At 39.1% G+C, this 19,855-nt stretch overlaps 2 protein-coding genes across 9 annotated transcripts; one reads left to right on the forward strand and one right to left on the reverse strand.

Annotated features, from left to right (window-relative positions):
• The first annotated feature begins 89 nt into the window (after positions 1–89).
• Positions 90–19,757, forward strand: zmp:0000000881 (serine/threonine-protein kinase unc-51). 5 transcript variants are annotated; one of them, XM_037073994.1, is made up of 6 exons: positions 90–202; positions 12,806–12,937; positions 15,704–15,868; positions 16,970–17,108; positions 17,565–17,672; positions 17,935–19,757. In XM_037073994.1, exons 3-6 carry the CDS (start codon positions 15,723–15,725, stop codon positions 18,940–18,942), a joined length of 1,401 nt encoding a protein of 466 aa, XP_036929889.1. In that variant the 5' UTR covers positions 90–202; positions 12,806–12,937; positions 15,704–15,722; the 3' UTR covers positions 18,943–19,757. The 5 variants fall into 5 exon arrangements, with proteins under 5 accessions (XP_036929889.1, XP_036929893.1, XP_036929891.1 ...); XM_037073996.1 differs by lacking the exon at positions 90–202 and adding an exon at positions 10,476–10,588; XM_037073997.1 differs by lacking the exon at positions 90–202 and adding an exon at positions 12,391–12,407.
• Positions 1,888–15,819, reverse strand: LOC119005907. Of its 4 annotated transcripts, none has more exons than XM_037074003.1 (10): positions 15,686–15,819; positions 9,332–9,362; positions 8,609–9,108; positions 6,541–6,603; positions 6,348–6,374; positions 5,180–5,434; positions 3,648–3,695; positions 3,502–3,545; positions 3,106–3,122; positions 1,888–2,313 (listed from the first exon to the last, which is right to left on the reverse strand). In XM_037074003.1, the coding sequence occupies exons 3-10, from the start codon at positions 9,084–9,086 to the stop codon at positions 2,292–2,294; spliced, it is 954 nt and encodes a 317-aa protein (XP_036929898.1). In that variant the 5' UTR covers positions 9,087–9,108; positions 9,332–9,362; positions 15,686–15,819; the 3' UTR covers positions 1,888–2,291. The 4 variants fall into 4 exon arrangements, 3 of the variants coding, with proteins under 3 accessions (XP_036929898.1, XP_036929896.1, XP_036929897.1); XM_037074001.1 differs by lacking the exon at positions 15,686–15,819 and adding an exon at positions 9,900–9,993; XR_005070613.1 differs by lacking the exon at positions 15,686–15,819 and adding an exon at positions 9,900–9,993 and having other exon boundaries at positions 2,877–3,545.
• Positions 19,758–19,855: the final 98 nt, after the last annotated feature.

A 19,855-nucleotide genomic window follows, 5' to 3' on the forward strand; every position in this document is an offset into this window, starting at 1 on the left:
TGCTAGTTGGTACGGTCCAGACACTGCCTGATAACGCTATCAAACCAGCGTTTGTTCAACTTGTTGTGTGTGTGTGTGTGTGTGTGTGTGTGTGTGTGTGTGTGTGTGTGTGTGTGTGTGTGTGTGTGTGTCGCGGGTAACCAAGCCATTTCCGGTGGGATATTTTGCAATCTTCGTGCCAATATTAACCCGAGTACTGTATGTAAGTACAACTTTACGGGTATTTGTAAACGTGTATTTTCATGTTTTAAAAAATGACAATATAAATGGAGAAAGATAATAACATAATAAGATTCAGAGTAAACTCTATAAACTACTACACGTATCTAAAGCTAAAATAGCTCAGTAACTGTATCAACACTAGTGAGTTGTGTAGTTTGTAGTCCAGATATGTTTTTTTTATTTGTGCACATCTGGTTCCCTTATCTGAAAGTCTGAGTGTTTTGGGTTTTTTTAAAAATAGTTTTCTTGGTTAAATGCCTGTCAGAAAGCTATTTTTTTGAAAATGCAATATATTGCATACATATTACTACCTTCCTTTTAAAGAATAATATCAAGTTACTGTATGTTTAGAGTAATATATAACTTGTTACACTACCTTTTTTTTTTTTTACTTTCAGTAGAATAACCAAATCAACAATAGCATGGACTAGATCTTTTTAAGTAAAGTAATGGCCCTGAACTAAGGGATGAGCAGGCAAAGGATCACAGTCTGATTTATTGTGAGATAGGAATAAATATTTTTAATTGTAGGCTAAGTCAAAAGAAACACAATAGACCAATACATTTTATACTGTAGCCAATAATGACATGACAAGACAAAAAATCTCTTTTTTTATACCTTTCAGTTTTAGTCCACAGAACAAGGACTGCATGGACATACGTGATCCAAGAATGTAAATTAAAGTATATAAATATAGTCATGCTGGTGTGAATGGGTTCTTAAAAAACAACAATAAACTCTTCACTTCAGTCTTTAAGCCAGATTGTAACACGTAATTGTCCTACTATATTACTGAAATATTCCTAGTAAGGCGTAATAACGTGTTGCTTTCAACACTGGTAACAATATCTATGTTTAACAACTCTGTATATAGATATTACACAACTATAGCGAGAAATGTAAGTACTACTAGAAATAGAGCTGTAGCGATATGTGCCTCATACTACACTATAACTATATTGTAGACAATATTTAATATGGAATAATGGACAATTGTTAGCTAGCTAGCGTTAGCAACATTAACATAGTTAAAAACATAAGCTAAGGTTTGCTCGTAACATTGGCAAGTGTCAAGGATGTCGTTAGCTACAGAGTGGTGTAGCGATTTATTTAAAATTTTTCTTCCACACATTTTTCTTCCTTCCCCAAAACCTGATGCCTTGATGACCTTAAAAGGGGATTACACATTAAAGTGTGTTTACAGGTCTTGGGGAGAATAGCTACATTTGTGTAAGCGCCAGGTTTTGGAAAAGAAGAAAAATCTGTGGAATAAAGAACATTTGGTCTCATGTTTAATCAGTTTTGGTTAATAAAATAGTCAATAATGAGTCTATTAGTGGTAAAGAAGTGACCTAGACCAGTGGTCTGCTTTCAAAACCTGGTGCCTACATTACCCACAATGGCACTGAACATCTGAGTGACATCACTGGAGGCCATTTATCAGATTGCAGGCAACTTCTTTTGGTGCCATAAAGGCTTTGTACTACTTTTTTAATCTCATATTCAGTAGAACTTCCCTAGAACTGTAAACACACTTACATTTGTAAAATTGGTGGAGTTGTCCTTTAAGTTAAAGAGAAGCACACGTCTTCCACAACTGATTATTGACTGAAAACACCCTGACCTGGTCCAGTGTCTGTGTTATAAATAATGACAGAGCCAAAAGCTGTTTGAAGCCATTTATTCAGGAAGCAGCTGTACATGCTCATTTGGCCATTTTTGCAGGAAGCTGATTAAACATCCAAAAAAAAACATCATCGTCATTATAATAAGCCACAAAGCTCAAAGCTTAATTAGCTGATCAACAAATAAATTATCTGCAATTATTTAGTCATTTTCAAGTAAGCATGAGGCTAAATTTTTCTTTTCGTTTCAGCTCCTCTGTTGTGAAGATTTGCTTCGTCTTGTCCTGCAGCAGTTCTCCCAAGGAGTGCACAATAAAACAGCTATATTCTATTTGGCATTTATATTGCAGCTAAAGCTAAAAATCATCAGATGTAAATAAAATGGCACAGTGAGCAAATGGCTTCTACAAACAGCTGTCCTCTTCTCCATCATGCAGTGCTCTTCACTGTTGACTACTTTGAGCCCTATTTGAAGAACAAAAGATAACATGATCTGAGTGTCTGGTGTGAATCTGTTGCCTGTAATTCTGGAGTTAATGGAGCTACACGTAAGAAAACTTAATACATTTTTTTAAAAAATGACTTGAGCAGAAATAACAATTCTGACATTATGTCAAAGACGTCTATGTATTGTGTTGAAGACATATCTACTGAAGTTAGCATGCTAACCAGCTAGCCCTGGCCTGTCTTGTCTTGTTATACCACTTTGTACCTCAGGAACTGTTTGTGATCAGTATGATATCCAGTCTGCTCACATGACAGGCTGAAGAAATAGCAGCATACTCTAACCACATGCTTCTGCCAAGAAACTAAGTTTGGTTCCATAGAAACGTGACGGAAATAGAAGCAAAACAAGAGTTAACAATGGTGTTGCTTTCGACCAATGAAGGAAGCTCTTGGTGATTAAGGGGATGAAGTTTGACACTGAGCTTGCAACACTTATTCTGTAAGGGAACAGCGCTTGTATAACGTAACCGACAGTGTTCGTATGTTTCGTAAGTCAGCTGTGTGTTGACAGAAAGACAAACCTATGGGAGATTGTGAAGTTCCCTGTTTCATATGCTGGTGGACGTGGACCCCAGCTTTCGTTGAAGTTGTTGGAATGTATGTACAGCATTTAGAAAGTGAGAGTGAAAACCTTGTATAAATCCTGCTCAGATAGGTATTTATAATTTTTCTTTTTTTCATATGAAACAGTGAAACATCTATATAAAACATGTATAAACTATCTAAAACAGTAAACCAGACTGAACTTACCTGTTTCTCCAGCGGCACTGAAAGAAAAATAATTTTAAAAGCAGGTTTAAAGAGTGAAATTTGAAGTGCCACATCCAAAATACTCAATCAAGAAAGGCTCAGGCGCACCTTCAGTGTCTTGTAGACAGGTATGCTGGAGGAGGACAAAGCTAGCTCTACTGCACACTGTTGTTTTACTTGCATTAAACTTTGTTTTAAACATTTCGGTCCTCAGATCTCAGGCGTTACACATAGAATATCTTAACACAGAAAGCGTACCTTTGAAAAAGTTTATTGTAAGTCAAAGACCTGATATGTAAGACATATATGTAAGTCAGTTCGGTGACTCGTGTAGAAATAGTTTTTTTATGTTTCTCAACCATTGTTTGATCAGTGAACATGTTGAGTCACACTCACAGCAGCGAAGATCCCCAGCGCCGCCACCACAAGCAGAAATAGTCCTACAGTATGAGAACACAATGATGTCATATGGGGTCAAGGGGGAAAAAAAAATCTGGTTATGTCTATCAAGTTCACAGTCATTGCTTGTGTTAGATACATACCAGCAGCAAACAATCCATAATGTGCATTATAGAAATGCTCCTGCACACCTAAAGAAAAGATATACATTAAAATTGCATCAGGAGCTACTGTTTTAATGCACTGATAACTGTCTTATAAAATTAAATACACTGACATTTTATGATAACTTACTGATGACAAAAGGTTGCAGTTACACATGTACATATGTACAGTATGAGACTGTCGACATTAAGAACCTGTTGTTAGTCGGTCCCTGCAGGATTTTGCAGGATGTTGAAATGTTTCTAAGCATTTAATTGTGAGAGTATCACGCAAACACACAATGTCACTTCTGCACTTCACAACCACAAACAGGGAAGTGAGATTGGTGATGTATACATAAAGTTCAATGCATGGAGGGATGATTTTGGTATGAGTGGTAAAACTCAAGGAACTATGATGATTGATCAAACTTGTTGGCAAAAAATTGCAACGTCGCGCATAAACACAAGGCTCTGATTCAGCTGTAGGGTGATGTTTACAGGATGTGGTTTTGGTGCAGTGTTAGACAGTGTTGCTTCAGCAAAGGTGAATCTCTCATTCAGGCTACACTCATTCATATAAATACAGAGGACAAAATAATAGAGACATCTGTTTGTGTGACACAATTAACCCTTTAAGCCCCAAGCCAGTTTTCTAGGGTTAGGGGTTAGGGTTCGGGTGATTCACGAAGTCTGATGTTCAGTTGTTTATTTGAGTAGTGTTTGGGCTGTGTTTGGGTCATATAAACATGTTTTTTACACATTGTAGCCCAGCTTCTGCTGTTTAATTTGATATAAAATATGACTATATTCTTTCATAATTAGTACAGTAGTGGCTCTGTGGTTGTTCTGCATGTCTTAAGGGTTAGGGTTAGGGTTTTAAAAAAAAAAAAAACCATGGCCCCCCCAATTGGGTTGCACCACAAACTGCATCTCCCAAAAGACCACACAGCTGCATTGCAACATCTGTAAAACATAATTACCTTAAAGATTTTAGGATTCATTTTAATGCAGCTGTTTTATGCTGCATTAGTTGTAACTAGGTGTAGCTAATCAACAGAGAGCAGAATCTGGTAGGTGAGGCACCTTAAAGACGATCAAAGTCTTCCTCTGCCAACATCAAATTAAAACATTGGCATGAAATAAGCCATAATTAGGGAACGTAGCAGAGGCACAGTTTCACAGGGATGTTGGCATCTATTTTAGGCTGACAACTTCTAACTGAATGGGTCACAAGACAAGATTAATGTGACGCCGGATGAGTGGCTAACCACCTCAGCTAAACAAGTTCCTGGGGGAAACCCTGATACTTGCTCTTTCAGCCTCATCCATTGACTGGTTGCACTGTGTAGTTACGAGTCAGAGCACAATGAACCTCTGGCATTTAAATGCACTTAAAACATCAGTTGAATGTCACTCCAATGTCTGAAAACTCTTCAGTCAAATTTAGCTCAGTTTTACTTTGAATATTTTCTGACCAGAAAATGTACAAAAACAGCGGAGAATCATTAAATCGAACATGTAATACGTACAGTTGGGAGAGATGTCTTCAATTGTTCCTCCATCACTATGTTCAACCTCCAGTCGGCCAACGTCCTCTGAGCAGATGATTTTGAGGTTGTTTTGGTCATCGCACACAACACACTTCTTCTCACCAGGTGGAGTGACTCCACTGCATCCTGGAAACGTCTGATTGAAAGTCGCTCCGTACAGAAATGTGTTCCCAGAGTCGTATATGTTCGACAACTTTGGGCATCTGTCCTTGTCCATGCAGATGTAACACTTAGCTGATGTTGAAACAGAGAAAAACACTGATGAGTAACAGATGTAGATGTGTTTATAGTCAAATTTCAGAGCAGTGGTTAATAAAAAAAAATACTGTCACATGGTTTAAATTAACAAAACATGCAGCTTCATTGAATCGACTTCTTTGCAAATTCTCTCATGTTCATGCTGGGTGACATGACGTTAAAGGGTAACTCCAACAATTTTACACATTAAGGTGTGTTTACAGGTCTTGTTGAGTCAAGGCTACATTTGTGAAACAGGCAGTATAAAGCCTTCTGTGGCTTCACAGGAAGCTCTCAGAAATTTCCTCCAGTGATGTCACTCAGTGCTTAAATTGCATTGTGGGTAATGTAGGCACCAGGTTGTGAAAAGGAAACAGAATGCATGAAATAAACAATGTGATGTCCCGGGTTCTGCTTTATCAATTTTGATGAATTGTCATTAAGTGTCCAAAATAAATCTTTTCAAAGCCTGGTGCCTGCATTACCCACAATGCAGTTTAGGGCAATACGTGACATCACTGGAGGGAATTTATCAGATGACATGCAGCTTCCTCTGGAGCCACAAAAGGCCCATTTTTGTAATCGTCTTCAAAAACATATCAGAAGTGCTCGGATTAGGGGCCAACATCAAAAATCAATTATTTATTTTTTTCCTCAAATACCTTACTATTAGTACTTTGACAAAATATCAACACACTGACATTTTGGGTAACTAATCACCAATAAAGAAGGACCAAGTAGAACAGTCTGCTAGGTTCATATGATCACTGTACTGTAGTGCTCCCATTAAAACCAGTAAAAGACAACACAGAATAATAATATCCAAAATCTAAGATAATATATTGTTTCATGTCATGATAAAGATATAATGTCAATATATTTCCTAGCATTTCAAAATCTCAAAACTTACTCTTTTGGCCTGCAGCACGTTGAGCCCCTATGGCAGAATAAAAAAATGGTCAATATCAAGTAATATTCTGTGCATTTTAGGTCAAAACAGTGTTCAGAGCAAACCACAAGACATTTTAGCTAACCTAAATAAATGAATTAATATAGGTATGCGTTGCACATAGTTGAGTGATGTTAAAATGTGTTCCACGCACCAGGAAAGCCATCAGTGACAGGAACAAATATGAATGAAACTGCCATCCAACACAGCAGATTCACTGGAGACACGAAACAAAAGACAAAATCATTATAATCAGACAATAAAAATGTATGCTCCATTAATTACTTCATATCATAACTGATATACAGCCCTTACATGGTAACTTTATCATGGATTATGATAATGATGATAATCCAAATCTTCACTTAAAATGCCTGTAATATTGTATAGAGGTGTAATAATGCAATTACATGTTTTAGCACTGAGGACATTAGTTATAGTCAGTGTTGTAAAAAAGTACCCAGAAGTCATAGTCACATAAAAGTAAAGATGTTGTGTGAAAATGCTATTTTGGTAAAAGTGAAAGTGACCCATACGAATGGAAAAGTATCTGATATCAAAGTGCAGTTAAGTATCCAAAGTAATTTTCCAGCAATAAATGTACTTTAGTATCTAAAGTAGAAGTAAAGTAGATGTTATATATATTCATTACATCTACATTTGTTAACACTGTGCGCTGCAGGTTATCACCTCTAATATTCAGCATTTTTCTGATGACCAGAATCAGAATTTATTTTATTTGATTGCCGATAAAATACATCAATTTAAAATGTGCCACCAAGTAGTACTTAAATGTAACAAATAAATGAAGCGGAGTAATAAGTGCAAAATGCCTCAGTAATGAAGTGCAGTATTATATCAATATACATATATTACATTTGCACATGTGCTCCCTGTAACAGAGTCAGAATTCCTTTATTAGTGCAGCAAACAGGTAAATATGTGCATCACAGCAGCCAAAGGACAGTAATATTACAATAAATAATAATAACAGTAAAAGATAAACAATATAATAAAAAGGTAAGAAATAGAAATAGACTCATATATCCATAATATGTTTAAATATACACAGTGTGGCAGTGTGTTGTTATTAATAAATAATAAAGATGGGTATACAAATGTACATGAATATACGTGAAACATAGTTTCATATATTAACATACTCTATATCTGTAAAGTATTATGTATGTATATTACTTATTTTGGCATATATGTCACATACGTAACTATATATACATATATACACACACACGCATATATACATGTATCTATCTATATATACACAGAAAATATTGTTTACATATATTTAATAAATATCATAACTCATATTTTAGTATAGTTACCCATATAAATGTTAAAATGGGTTTTTCATGTGTTATAAACTCATATACATAAATATATGAATTGCACATATAAATTACATTTATGTTTTAACATGTATAGCTGCAGCATATAGTACCATATAAAATATTCATCATATACACACTTTTTCATATATGTACATCATATTCAAATTTTACTGTGGGTATTTTACAAATGTTCTCAACCTGTATCTCCATATATATCAAAGAATGTCATGAAATAATTATATATTGTCTTATAGGTGACATTTATGGCATCGACACTCTGTTGAACTGAATTACAACAGATTGCACGAGGTGTTAGTATTAAAGCAGCCACTGAGTGTATAAAAAATGTGAATAATGATGCATAAATGTAAATATTATTCTATGTGATTTATGATTTACATTTGTAAAATCAAATGTATGATTATGCTCTTATGTTTGCAATAATTTAAGATCGATATGGATTTGATGAGTCAAAAACAGGATGCAGGGAGCGCTGCTCGGTGTCTCTCTGGTGAGTTTAAGTTTAGGGATCTTGTTCGGTCAAAATCGTTGAAAACGTCTGAGACACTTGGGCGGTTAATGAATTAAAAAGCCTTGTATTTTTCTCGGCTGCTGAATCATAACTACAGTAAAAACATCCCTTTACATTTCAGCCTTTAATTCATCAGGGCAGCGCAGAATGACCACTTTTGGGCTCTTACTTTTCTAGGTTTGCTAAAATGTGAATGAAAGAGCCAAAATGTGTCTATTTTGTACTGCACTGATGACTTAATGGCTGACACACTTGAGCATGTTTTTACTTTTGTTATGATTCAGCACGTTAATTAACCCGTTTCAAGTGCAAAATCATTTGCTTAAACCTTAATTACTTACTTTTCCGGTTCCTCCCAGCCGGTCTCTTCCGGTGACGGTTGCTTCTTCTCCTCTCTCTTGGAAGCTGTCGCAAAGCTTTTGGTTTTTCTGGTTTTCCCCGTGTGTAGATGACGGCGTCCGTGGTGCATCTAACGTCTCCTACTAGCTCATCACGTGGCAAGGCAGTTGTGTCAGGATTGACCTCGTCAGTTTCCTTCTCTGGGTTGTTTTGTGTTGGTGGGGCTGGTGGGGGCGAGATCTCTTGTGTCGCAGCTGCAGTTGATGATTTTAAGAATCCCTCCTCGGCCGTTATATTGGGTGATTCAAATTTTGGACCAACTACATACCAGGACACTGATGGGTGGGACCAGACTTTTCCCTTCCCCTCAGTGCAGTGAAAGATGTCTTGTTCCCCCTTAGGAATCGGTTTCACGTTGCTGCCTTTATCTCGTACAGAGGTAGCACGTATGGTGTAATTATCGCTGAATTTGTGCTCCATGTTGGACGAGAGACCAGCATCACTGTGAGAAGAAGAAAAAAAATGCTTCCTTAAAAAAAAGGAAGTAAAAGCGAGAGAGGTGCTGGTACCAGCCAGTGAAATAAATGTGAAAAACATTTAAAAGTCTGTATTGCTGCTAACATCAAAATGACTGGATGAACAATGCATTACATAACATTCAGATTGACCTCATCTAAAGGCTACATATGTTTATTTAATGAACAATAAAAGAGACAGAGACGTACCCGCTCTCCTGGGTGTGGAGGCACTGACAACCTTCAAGGGTGAAAAAAAAATAATAAATAAACACAGTAAAATCATTAGTAACGTTTTTCAGCCTTTGCGTAATATTTGCTTATTTTCAAAACAAATCTCCTCCTCTGATAAGAAGTTTACACTCTAATGTTGATCGTTATTCCAACCCTGGCAACCGACCACGTCAATAACAGATAAAAGTGCGTAACGGAAATTCCTGCAGCAACCTGTGGGAACTTCGACAGCAAAATGAGATCCTCACGCATCTGCTCTCACCGTTTTTTTGTTTTCACTGGGACGATTTAAGCTTCAAAAATATGAGCAAAAACATTTATTTTGATTTATTAGATTTATTTGGTCACTGAAGCTAATAAAATGTGTGATTTGATCGAAAGCAACACGAGGGAAGTCCTCGGAGGGGCACGGACTGAAATCTATTCAAAGTCAGCTTGTAGGCTGCGAATGAATGAAACTTGCAGCAGTGAAAAAAAATAAAAAAGTGATTCCACTGTCAGTCCTACAGTAAGCAAATGATAAAATTTACATGGACAAACTTACTTTCTGCCCGAGGATGAGATAGAAGATCCGTCGGGTGGGTCATTTTATCCAACTGAAAGACAGCCAGCAGATAAGTCGCTGTTGGGGACGTCTCGTGAAGAAAATGGACAACGAGGAAGTGACACGCGGTTTTATGCAGGCTCCCCATGAACTATGATATGAGTATTACTCCACCTGGTGGACGGTCCCTTGACAATCAGGTCAATAAACTGTACTGTGACTGAGACAGTAGATTAAGCGTGCTGGAAACACTGTGTTATATCTGTTTCTTTAACTTTTATTTCAGTATAGTCCATCTTAAAAAAAAAAAAAGATTTCATGATCTTTACACCTTTTTTAGTCTTCTTGAGACGCGTCCCAGTGAGACAACCGGCAGCATGACTAACCTTAAACTCTCCCTGTCTTCTTCTGCAGCCTCGCTGTTTTCATTCAGTCGTTTGTTGAAACGTAAGTGGCCATTTTAGATTAATATGAGGGTCACAGAGAGCAACAGAGAAACAAGAGAGCAACAAGGTCAACCTAAGAATTGTCCGTTTCGGTTTCAGGGTTTGGGACGGGTGTTATTATCAAAGATGTTGTTCAAGTGCAGTGAAAGCCGGAAGCTTGTTTTCACGATAAATCTGCCTCTCGGTGAACTGTCATATCTGGAAACAAAAGAAGAGCCTGACAGTCTGACACAGTCACAGTTGGTGAGTAATGTAACAAACAGCTTGTTTCAGTGGAACTGGTTGTACAGTAAAATGTCACCTAGAGGAATTGTCGGCTTGTTGGAAAGTTACAGGCCTCAGTCACTAGTTCCAATTTTTATTTTGTTTTGTTTTTTTGTCGGCATCGCACTATGTAATGCATACTCAGTGGTGGACAGCAAATAAGTACAAATTTTGGGGTACTTGTCCTGTACTTGAGTATTTTCCTATTTTCTGCTCTCTATACTTCCACTTGAGTTACTAGATACTTTGCAAAATACATGATGCATCAGAGTCAAAGTGCATGTTTGAAATAATTCATTTAATCAAGCTATCTAATTCAAAAATACGCTGATTCTGATCATTGCAAAAATGAAAAAAAAAATGCTCAATATCATATCCAATAATTGGCAAACCTAAAAACATAAATACACATACTTGTGTTATTTAGCTTTACTTGTACTTTTTATACTTAAGCACACTCCTCTCTCCTTGATTATTTTTCGTCTCATTTGACTTTTATTGCGTATCCATGTGCTTCATAAATGAGCCCATATCCCAATTTCCCTAACTGATTTTGAGTGGTGTACATCTATTGCCAGAAAATTACTTTCGAACGAAAGCGCATTTAATATCAACTCATTTAAAACGTGTATTCAAGTATTATTCGTATGGATGGGTTTCATTTAAGGCAAAGTAATTCTTTAATTTGATTCAAGTAGGACTTTTTACAACACTGAACATTACTATGTCCTCAGTGCTGAAATATACAGTCAAATTAATTCCTCTATGAAATCATCTTAGTTACAAGATTTACTTTGATCCACCAGAGCAAAATTTGCTCATTTTTGAATTATTTTTTTAACCAGCAATCAGAAAAAATAAATAAATAATTAAATAATTGCAAAATTGCTGAATATTGGATCGGCTAATCAGTCAACCCTTAGTGTACAGTACAAACATGCATGTAAATATATGTATAATTTATTTCTAATTGTATTTTTGATACATATTAAAGTGTATTTATTGACAGGAAATTACTTCTCATATTTAGGTGCATTTCTTTTACTCAAGTACTATTCACATGGGTGACTTTAACTTTTACTGAAGACATTTTAATGATAACAATGATGATTTTTACTTTTTACTAAGTTTGGCTTTACAGCAACATTATGCAGAATTTGGTGTGATTTGGCGCCCCCCCACAGTTTCTGAGTGCAACACCACTGATCCCAGGTCTGTAACAGTTTGTCGGACATAACGTAGGTGCTAACTACAAACAGAACTTGTGATGTCATAACAACATTTTGTGTTGAAAACTTGTATGATGAAGTAAACATGTTTGTAACGCTGTGATCCGACCCTCTCGCTGAAGTTACACGGTGCAGAAACAAGATCAAAAAGTACCATAATGTCAACTTCAGGCACTTTCAACACTGTTCATCTTCTAAATAAATCTTGGCCAGCATATCACCAGAGTTTTGCTGCTAACTGTGGCAGCTAGCTAGTTAGCTCAGTTAGCCATGCAGCTAGTGGCCCTGACTTGAGTCTGCCTGCAGTGGTGTTGAGGCCCAGGGGTTGGCTTAGTGGCTGTAATATCCATGATTTCACCTTTTTAGAGCGGTTCCTCCTTATATTTCACCTCCACGTCTTCGCCAGTGCCATTGGCAAATTTTCAATCAGAAATCGATTAGAAATGGTTATATTAGCGAGAGCTGTGTCATAAAACGCTGCTTTATCATAACAACTGTTTCACATTTCCACAGGCCTGAGTCTGCTGTTTCCCTTTTGCAGTATGAATACAGACGAGCACTACCTGGTGGTATGGAGAGCTACTTTCTCCCACACAGTTACAGAACACAAGAGCTAGTTAGCCATTAGCTGTAGTCTTTGCGGTGCGTTCAAGTGCAGATTTTTGACCAAGACACAGTCAACCTTTGTCGCCACCGCTTCCTTGAAGTCATTGGAGTGTCTGGTAAATATGTAACATATAAAATACAGTCGAACCAACCAATGACAAAACTGTATTTGGACCCTTAGATTGTATCGCAGCTGCTGCTCCTGGATTTTCCACATGGTCATCAAAGTGGGAAAACCCCCGTCCCCCTTCGTCGTAGCTGAGTCAGTGTAGTCTCGTCCACACAGTCCCACATCCTTCTGTTCTCACTGGTTCCACAGGCCATTAGTTTTATGGTGCGTTTCTCATTCCTGACCTCTCAGGCACTCAGGCGTGCCTGCTCTGCTCAGGGCCATGGACCAGAGACAAGAAGGCGTGGAACAGGTATAAAGACAGTCAACTATGTGAACTCGTGTTCAGACCTGACGGAGCTGCTCTCCCTCTACAGCACAAAGGTAGGCGCCTGACATGATTTCTGTGGAACATCATTGGACAAAATTGATTTATCCACTTTTAGAAACATTGTAGGATAGTACAGAAATAAAATTATTAATAACCTTTTCAGTTCTTCCTGTTTTCTAGTGTCTTGACTATTGACCAACTAGATTATAACACATCATAAGGAGGATATTATAGTGAAAATATCTTTATTGAACAGTATGTATTCACTGATGAGCCGTTCATGTGCTCTCTGGTTATTACGCTGTTTTCCTAAAACCCTCAGTCTGTCCTTTCTTAATATAAATTGTTGATAGTGGACTGACTGCAGTCTCTCTGGTGTCATGACTATTAATTCTCAGCCCGTTGGTCTGAATCTCAAACATGACTGTGTTTTTATTTGTGCTTGCATTCTTCGCTGCTACCTCCATGTTCCAGCTAATGCAAAGAGAATGTTTTTTTCTCTCTGTCTCTCTCTTGTGGACTGACCAGTTTGTCAGCTTTTTTTTTTTTTATCTTCCTGTCGTACAACACGCAGCTCACAGACTGCGTGAGACGTGCTGACTGGAAGTCACTCTGCCGTCAAAATTCTCGAAAATGATAAACATGGCTGTTTAGATCAGCGCATGAGAGTTGTTATTTACACAACAGGCTCAGTTATGGTCGATACACTGAGATGAGCAGCCTGCTTGTGTTGTTTTTTCACGTCAGGTTTTTTTTTTTTTTTTTTTTTTTTTTGGTAACTTCAGGATTCAGGATATCCTGGTTCACCGCCCACACAGCTCAGATCCCAATACTGATTCCAGTAAGGTGAAACAAGATGATACCTTAGTCATACTATGAGGCTGGCACACTTTTTTTCCCGTGTAATCCCCAGTATTACTCAACGCAGGGGACACGCCCCATCTGAGAACGCTTATTTCTTCTCATTTGAACATGCAGCTCTTCAGCTCTGACAGATTGTTGGCTTTGGTTTCTCTGTGTGAAACATGTGACAGTTTAACACTGTAGCTCTGTGGTTTAGCAGCTGGTTGGTGTTGCCTAAAGCCTGCAGTTTATTTATTTTATTACCTCTGTCTAGGAAGTTGTGTTTTCATTCAGGTCCCTTCATTTGTTTGTTGGTTTGTCAGCAGGACAACACAGAAAGTTCAGAGCGGATCTCTGTGAAACTTGGGTGGAGGATGGGTCTTGATCTAGAATAGATCTGCTGCAAACAAACCAACTAACAAACGGACATGGGTGAAAACACACTCAGCTGCTAATGAAGTTGATTTAAAGTTCAATATATAAGAATTTTGTTTGAAAAAAGTTCAAATTATGGTTATATTATGGGCATAATTTGAAGGACTAAAAGTTTCGGTTTCCCTGTTATTGGCAAACTGAACCGGTGTGAATGGATAAGCCGGCTGCGCGTATCGAGGGCGTGTCGATCGTACAGTCTGATAACTGGACAGGTCCCTCACTCAGCAAAATGTAGAGAAATTACCCACAAAGCAATGTTACATGACCAAACAAAAGTAACACATTAACTGTAACTGTCTTTGGCAACTTATATGAGGAAAGAAAATACAGCAGATATACGTGGAGAAGAGTCTGTCATCCTGCCTGTCCTACCAACTCTTCATCACATTTCTGCCCGAAAAACAGCGTTTGTCAACGGCTAAAAACTTTAAGTCACTGTTTGTTGTAAAAATGAAATAAAAAGTCACCATGATGGTCAACTCTCCCGACCGAGACTTCAGTGAACTTTGCCCCAGTCAGACAGCATTCCAGGATGTTTAGTGGGTCAGGATCTCAATCACTACACATTATAACAGCATCCATATGATTATAAACTGTCAGTGGGTTTTGATTGACAGGGGGGACACCGGGGTAACACCTTGACAGCACATCGACGTCATCATCATGAGCGCTGGCTTTCTGTGTGAATTACAAAGCAGTTCGTCTTTACGCCGGAGTTGCTTCGCTCTGTGTGACTGACCAACTGTGACGATAATGCGGCGTCTCTGTGTGAAAGGGGCAAGTGTAGCCAGCAACACTTCTTGCTGCTCCCAGCTTCCAGTCTGGATTGCTTCCTGCACAGTTAACTGAACTACCTGAGCTAAGTGGCTAACTGCAGCTACAGTCGGCAGCGTTAAGCGCTAACTCTTGTAATATGTTTTAGCCTTTTTTGTTTTGAGTACGAATTCAACAGGTGGCCAGTTTTGACATATCACACATGTAATCCTCTGCACAGAAATTTGCTCTTAGATATTGTAAAACCGACAATATTAAACTCCTAAAATGTAGTGAAGAGTTTGAGGTATAAGGTGGAAAGTAAAGCACATCTAAACTGTACTTGTGCTTCTGTAAATATAATTTTTTACTTCCAACCACTGAGCTGTAAGAGGTTTTGATTTGAGTTTAGTCAGTCTCTAAATAACTTGAAACCTCTGCCTGACTCACTGATAAGAATGGAGTTGGCTGAATATGAGCCACCTGTTTGGTTTCCTTTAAAACTTTTTTTTGCCACAGTAGCACCTTCCAGGATTGCTTTTGCATTCGTCACAAACTCTTCGTGTTATGCAATTTCAAGAAGAAGGAAAGTCCCAGAAATTACAACATTTATAGCACATAGGACACCTGCAGAGGCAAACAGGAACCTCGGTCACAAAAATACCACAAAACCACAACATTAAAAAAAAAATGCTGCGTCAAGATTCCTGACATTGAGAAACATCTAACCAACACAAAGACTTCACCAGGAAGTAAGGTTTCATGCTGACCTCATTACTCTTTTCCAGTCATCGCTACAAGGTCTGGATGGCGTACTCCACCGGCACACTCGCACAGGGCTGTTTTGGGAAGGTGTACAAGGAGAAGTACAATGATACCTGGGCTGCTATAAAGAGGGTCCCCCACCAGCTCATCAACAGGAAGGACCTGGAGAGAGAGTGTGAAGTGTACAAGTAAGTAAGACGGAAGAACTTGTGAAAAAGGAGAAGCTGATTTCTGAAAAATGCTTTAACATGTAAAATACCTAAGTTTCCAGGTGGGGGTTTTCTCCCCCCCCCCCAAGTGCAGCAAAACCAACCATTTCAAGGAAGAGGCCAGATGCATACCGCAGTCAAGGCGCGCGTTTCTCACCATAAACGCTGATCAAACCAACGAGAAGAAGAAGTGCTCGGAAACAATTGCATGCAAATTCATCTCGGTCCCAAGAAATACGGTCGATTTTTCTTGGAAGGAAGATCATTACAGCACATTAAGATCAAGATAAGCATGAGGCAAATGACATGATGCAGTTTCACAAGGCACGATTTGTTGTCATTTTTTTTAAAAAAAACAAAAATCGTCGTTTCAACATGTGCAGCTTTAATGTTGGAATCTGTTGGATATTTCACAAACTGGTGAAGGGCAGTTCTTTTTCCTTCCAAAAATCACATCATCGTATGTACCGATAGTTATCAAAGGTCAAACTCCGTGTAAACAGATAGCAGCTCAGCAACGCAGCCAGCAAACACTGCACAAGCATCCAGTGTGGCCGTCCTGATAGTAACCACTAAGTATTTATGAAAGATTCAAAAATAGGTTTAAATGATAAATATGTATGTATCATTATTAGTATTATGAGTATAGCTTACATTATTGTTGTAGCGTACACAATGGCATTTATTACATTTTGTAGGTGTTGTTATGAGTTGTTATTGCAAAAAAAAAATAAAAACGCTGACTGTTTGATGATCTTCCCTGTTTAAATAAAGGTTTCAATCACTCAGGAGCAAAACATGACACCAGGGGTGCGAGCGAGATTCCTGCTTAATGGCATTTACTTAAGTTTAGTTCTATTTCATTTTTTTCCCCTCTTACTCTCTTGACTTGTTTCATTATACGTACGAGAGAAACACGTAAAAAAAAAAAAAATTACCAACACTGTCAGCTGTGGGCTGTTATCTGTTTCGGTGATCAAAACAACTGAAACACTGGTTTCGTTGTTTTGTTTGATTTTATCTTGTGCTGATTTGGTAAATTTCTCTGTCTCCAAATGACTCGTCACCCCCGATGTGCAGCAAGGCGAATCATCCCAACATAGTGAAGCTGCTGGGCAACATAACGCTCAAAGACCAAAAATGGGTGATTCCTCTCGAGTTCATCTTTGGAGAGGACCTGGAGACGACCATCTTCAAATCAGCAAAGTCTAAAATACAGGTAAAGCTATCATGGCGACAGAAGAGTTACATGACTCAAGATTTAATGAATGATGGTATTAGCTAAGATAAAAACAAGTGTGAGACCAAATGAGCTTTGTATGAAACATGATGTTCTGCCAGGATGACGAGGCAGGTCACCGTGTCACGTTCATGAAGTGCGCTTTGGCTTGGGGAATAAATCCAGATAAATCTCCTCGTATGACTCAAACAAATCTGTGTGTTCATATTGAGGTTAATGACTTATTTCCCGTAACTGTACTCTGCAAATGTCAGTCCTCGCATGTGTGTACACGCCGCTCTGATTTCACGTTGAACTTCAACTTAAGCCAAGCGGTTCAATTCTGGCCTGAAGGGAAAAGGGCGTGCAACTCAACACGAGGGAGTTAGTTTGAATACTATGCTGATTCAGCTAAACTTGATTTTTTTTAAATGTCAACACTTGATGTCTCCACAGTTGACTCCAGCTAATAAAGGCAATATCATCATCGGGATGTGTGAAGGGCTGCTTCACCTCCACTCCAAAGACATCGTCCATCAAGACCTCAAGCCTGAAAACATCATGGTGAGTGGAGGCCTGGTCGTCTGTGCGTTAGTCAGAGTTTCCCACCATCCCTCAGCTGTACTTTGTGTTTACGGCTAATTAGCAAAAGTTACAATGCTAGCAAGCTAAGCTAAGCTGGAGGGCATGGCTGTAGACGCTCCATGAAAGTCATGATCACTAAAGTTGAATGAGCGCCTTGTTGAACGTCATGTCACTGTTAAACCTCCGTGAAATAGACAATAAGACAATATTTCAATCCGACTCAACAACATTTGCCTTGCAGGTGGAGCACAACACAAACAGAGCCGTCATCATCGACCTGGGCCTGGCCAAGTTCTTCCGACATGGTCTCAACTCTGCGATGGACATGGGGAACGAGGCCTACTCCGCCCCCGAGGTGCTACAGAGGGGCAGCCAGCGGGACCAGCGCTCAGACGTGTGGGCCATGGGTAAGATCATCGCTGAGCTCTGTGCCCGGATTCGGCTGTACACGCCCAGCGTGTGTCCCGCCAAGATCAAGGAGACCCTGAAGGATCAGCCGTACTGCCACGCTGTGTGTAGGATGGTGGAGCCCGACCCATCTCTGAGGGCCTCCGTGGGCGGGGTCATAAGTGAGATACGAAGGGCCGGAGGGGCGGGCATCGTCACCAATACAGCCGTACAAAAAGATCACCTCAAGCTACCTTCGCCACAAAATGATGTCAGAAACCAGTCTCCATCACCAGTGAACAGAGGTGCATCACCATTTAACAGAGACCCATCACCAATGAACAGGGCTCCATCGCCATTTAACAGAGACCCATCACCAATGAACAGGGCTCCTTCACCCTTCAACAGAGACCCATCACCAATGAACAGGGCTCCATCGCCATTTAACAGAGACCCAGCACCAATGAACAGGGCTCCTTCACCCTTCAACAGAGACCCAGCACCAATCAACCGGTCTCCGTCGCCCCTGAAATGGGAGCGCTCACCCAGACCCGACATCAAGGCTGCGCGTCCGCAAGTCGCGCTGCGCCCGACTCCCTCCCCTCAGAGGACAGAGGACAAGAACAAAAACCAGGCTCTGGTCCCGGCAGGAGGAGCAGACCTCACAAAAGACTTCATGAAAATGAGGTTGTACCAAGACGCTGCCAAGGATCTGCCCTGCAACCTGCCCACCACAGGGAGGGTGGTGGTTCGGCGCTTTGAGGAGAAAAACGGGGAGGTTGAAAGATGGGAGCAGAAGGAGGTGGTGACTCGTGACGGGAAGATAGTCAAATATGATGATGTCAAGTTTGACAGCAAGTAAGAGAGTCGGAGTTTATTGATGTGTTGCGTGGACGGTACTTATCTCCTCAAAAAGGACTGCATGTGCTGGTTGAATGGTTAGTTCAGGGTCACCTAACCTTTGGTATATTCTTGAAGAAAAACACATTTCCTCTGAGCTGAAGACTAAACTGAGATTAAGCTACACTAGGCACTTGTTTCTGTCACAGATGAATCGGACTGTCAGGCTGGTAGTTTGAAGCTGTTTTAAAGCTGCACTATGTAGTTTTGGGGAAGAAGACATGAATCAAAAGAGAAAGATCTTCATTGACAATTTATTAATTTATTTTTATGCCCAAACAAACTAAATAAATGAACCCTCTTCATTTCCATGACTCAATATGCAGAGTTAACAAACTGATCTTAAAGGACAACACAGTTTCATACTGTTTTACTTGGTTTATATGTGGCGGACCCTGCCACTTTTCTAGCTTCAAACAGTGTTCAGGGGACCTTATTTTCCTCTGAGGACAGCCTGTTTATTGAGTGATGGAAAAAAATACACATTTCTAAGTTTGTATTATCACCTCATTAATATTGTACATATTAAAACCCTTCTCCAGAACTACACAGTGCACCTTTAAGAGTACTTCTTGAAATGGCTCTGGTCGTGTTGTGACATGAGATTCAGGAATCTGAGCTAAGCTTTGAATTTACTTGTCAAGAAAGAAAATATCAGCAGGCATGAACAATCATCTGTGAATGTTTTTCAGCGTCTGAGTGTAGAAGACTGTGAACATGGCTCAAGCAGTATTTGTGTAAGTATGTGTATAAATAAATTTGGAAACATCGGTTGCAGTCGCGGATGTAGCTTCTGTTCCTTCTTATACCTTTTGTGAGATTGTGAATACTTCAGATTTTTTTAATAGAAATCAGAAAATCAGAGCAGTTACAGG

The sequence above is a fragment of the Acanthopagrus latus genome, chromosome 17, assembly GCF_904848185.1.
Source record: "Acanthopagrus latus isolate v.2019 chromosome 17, fAcaLat1.1, whole genome shotgun sequence".
In the NCBI taxonomy this organism is placed as follows: domain Eukaryota; kingdom Metazoa; phylum Chordata; class Actinopteri; order Spariformes; family Sparidae; genus Acanthopagrus; species Acanthopagrus latus.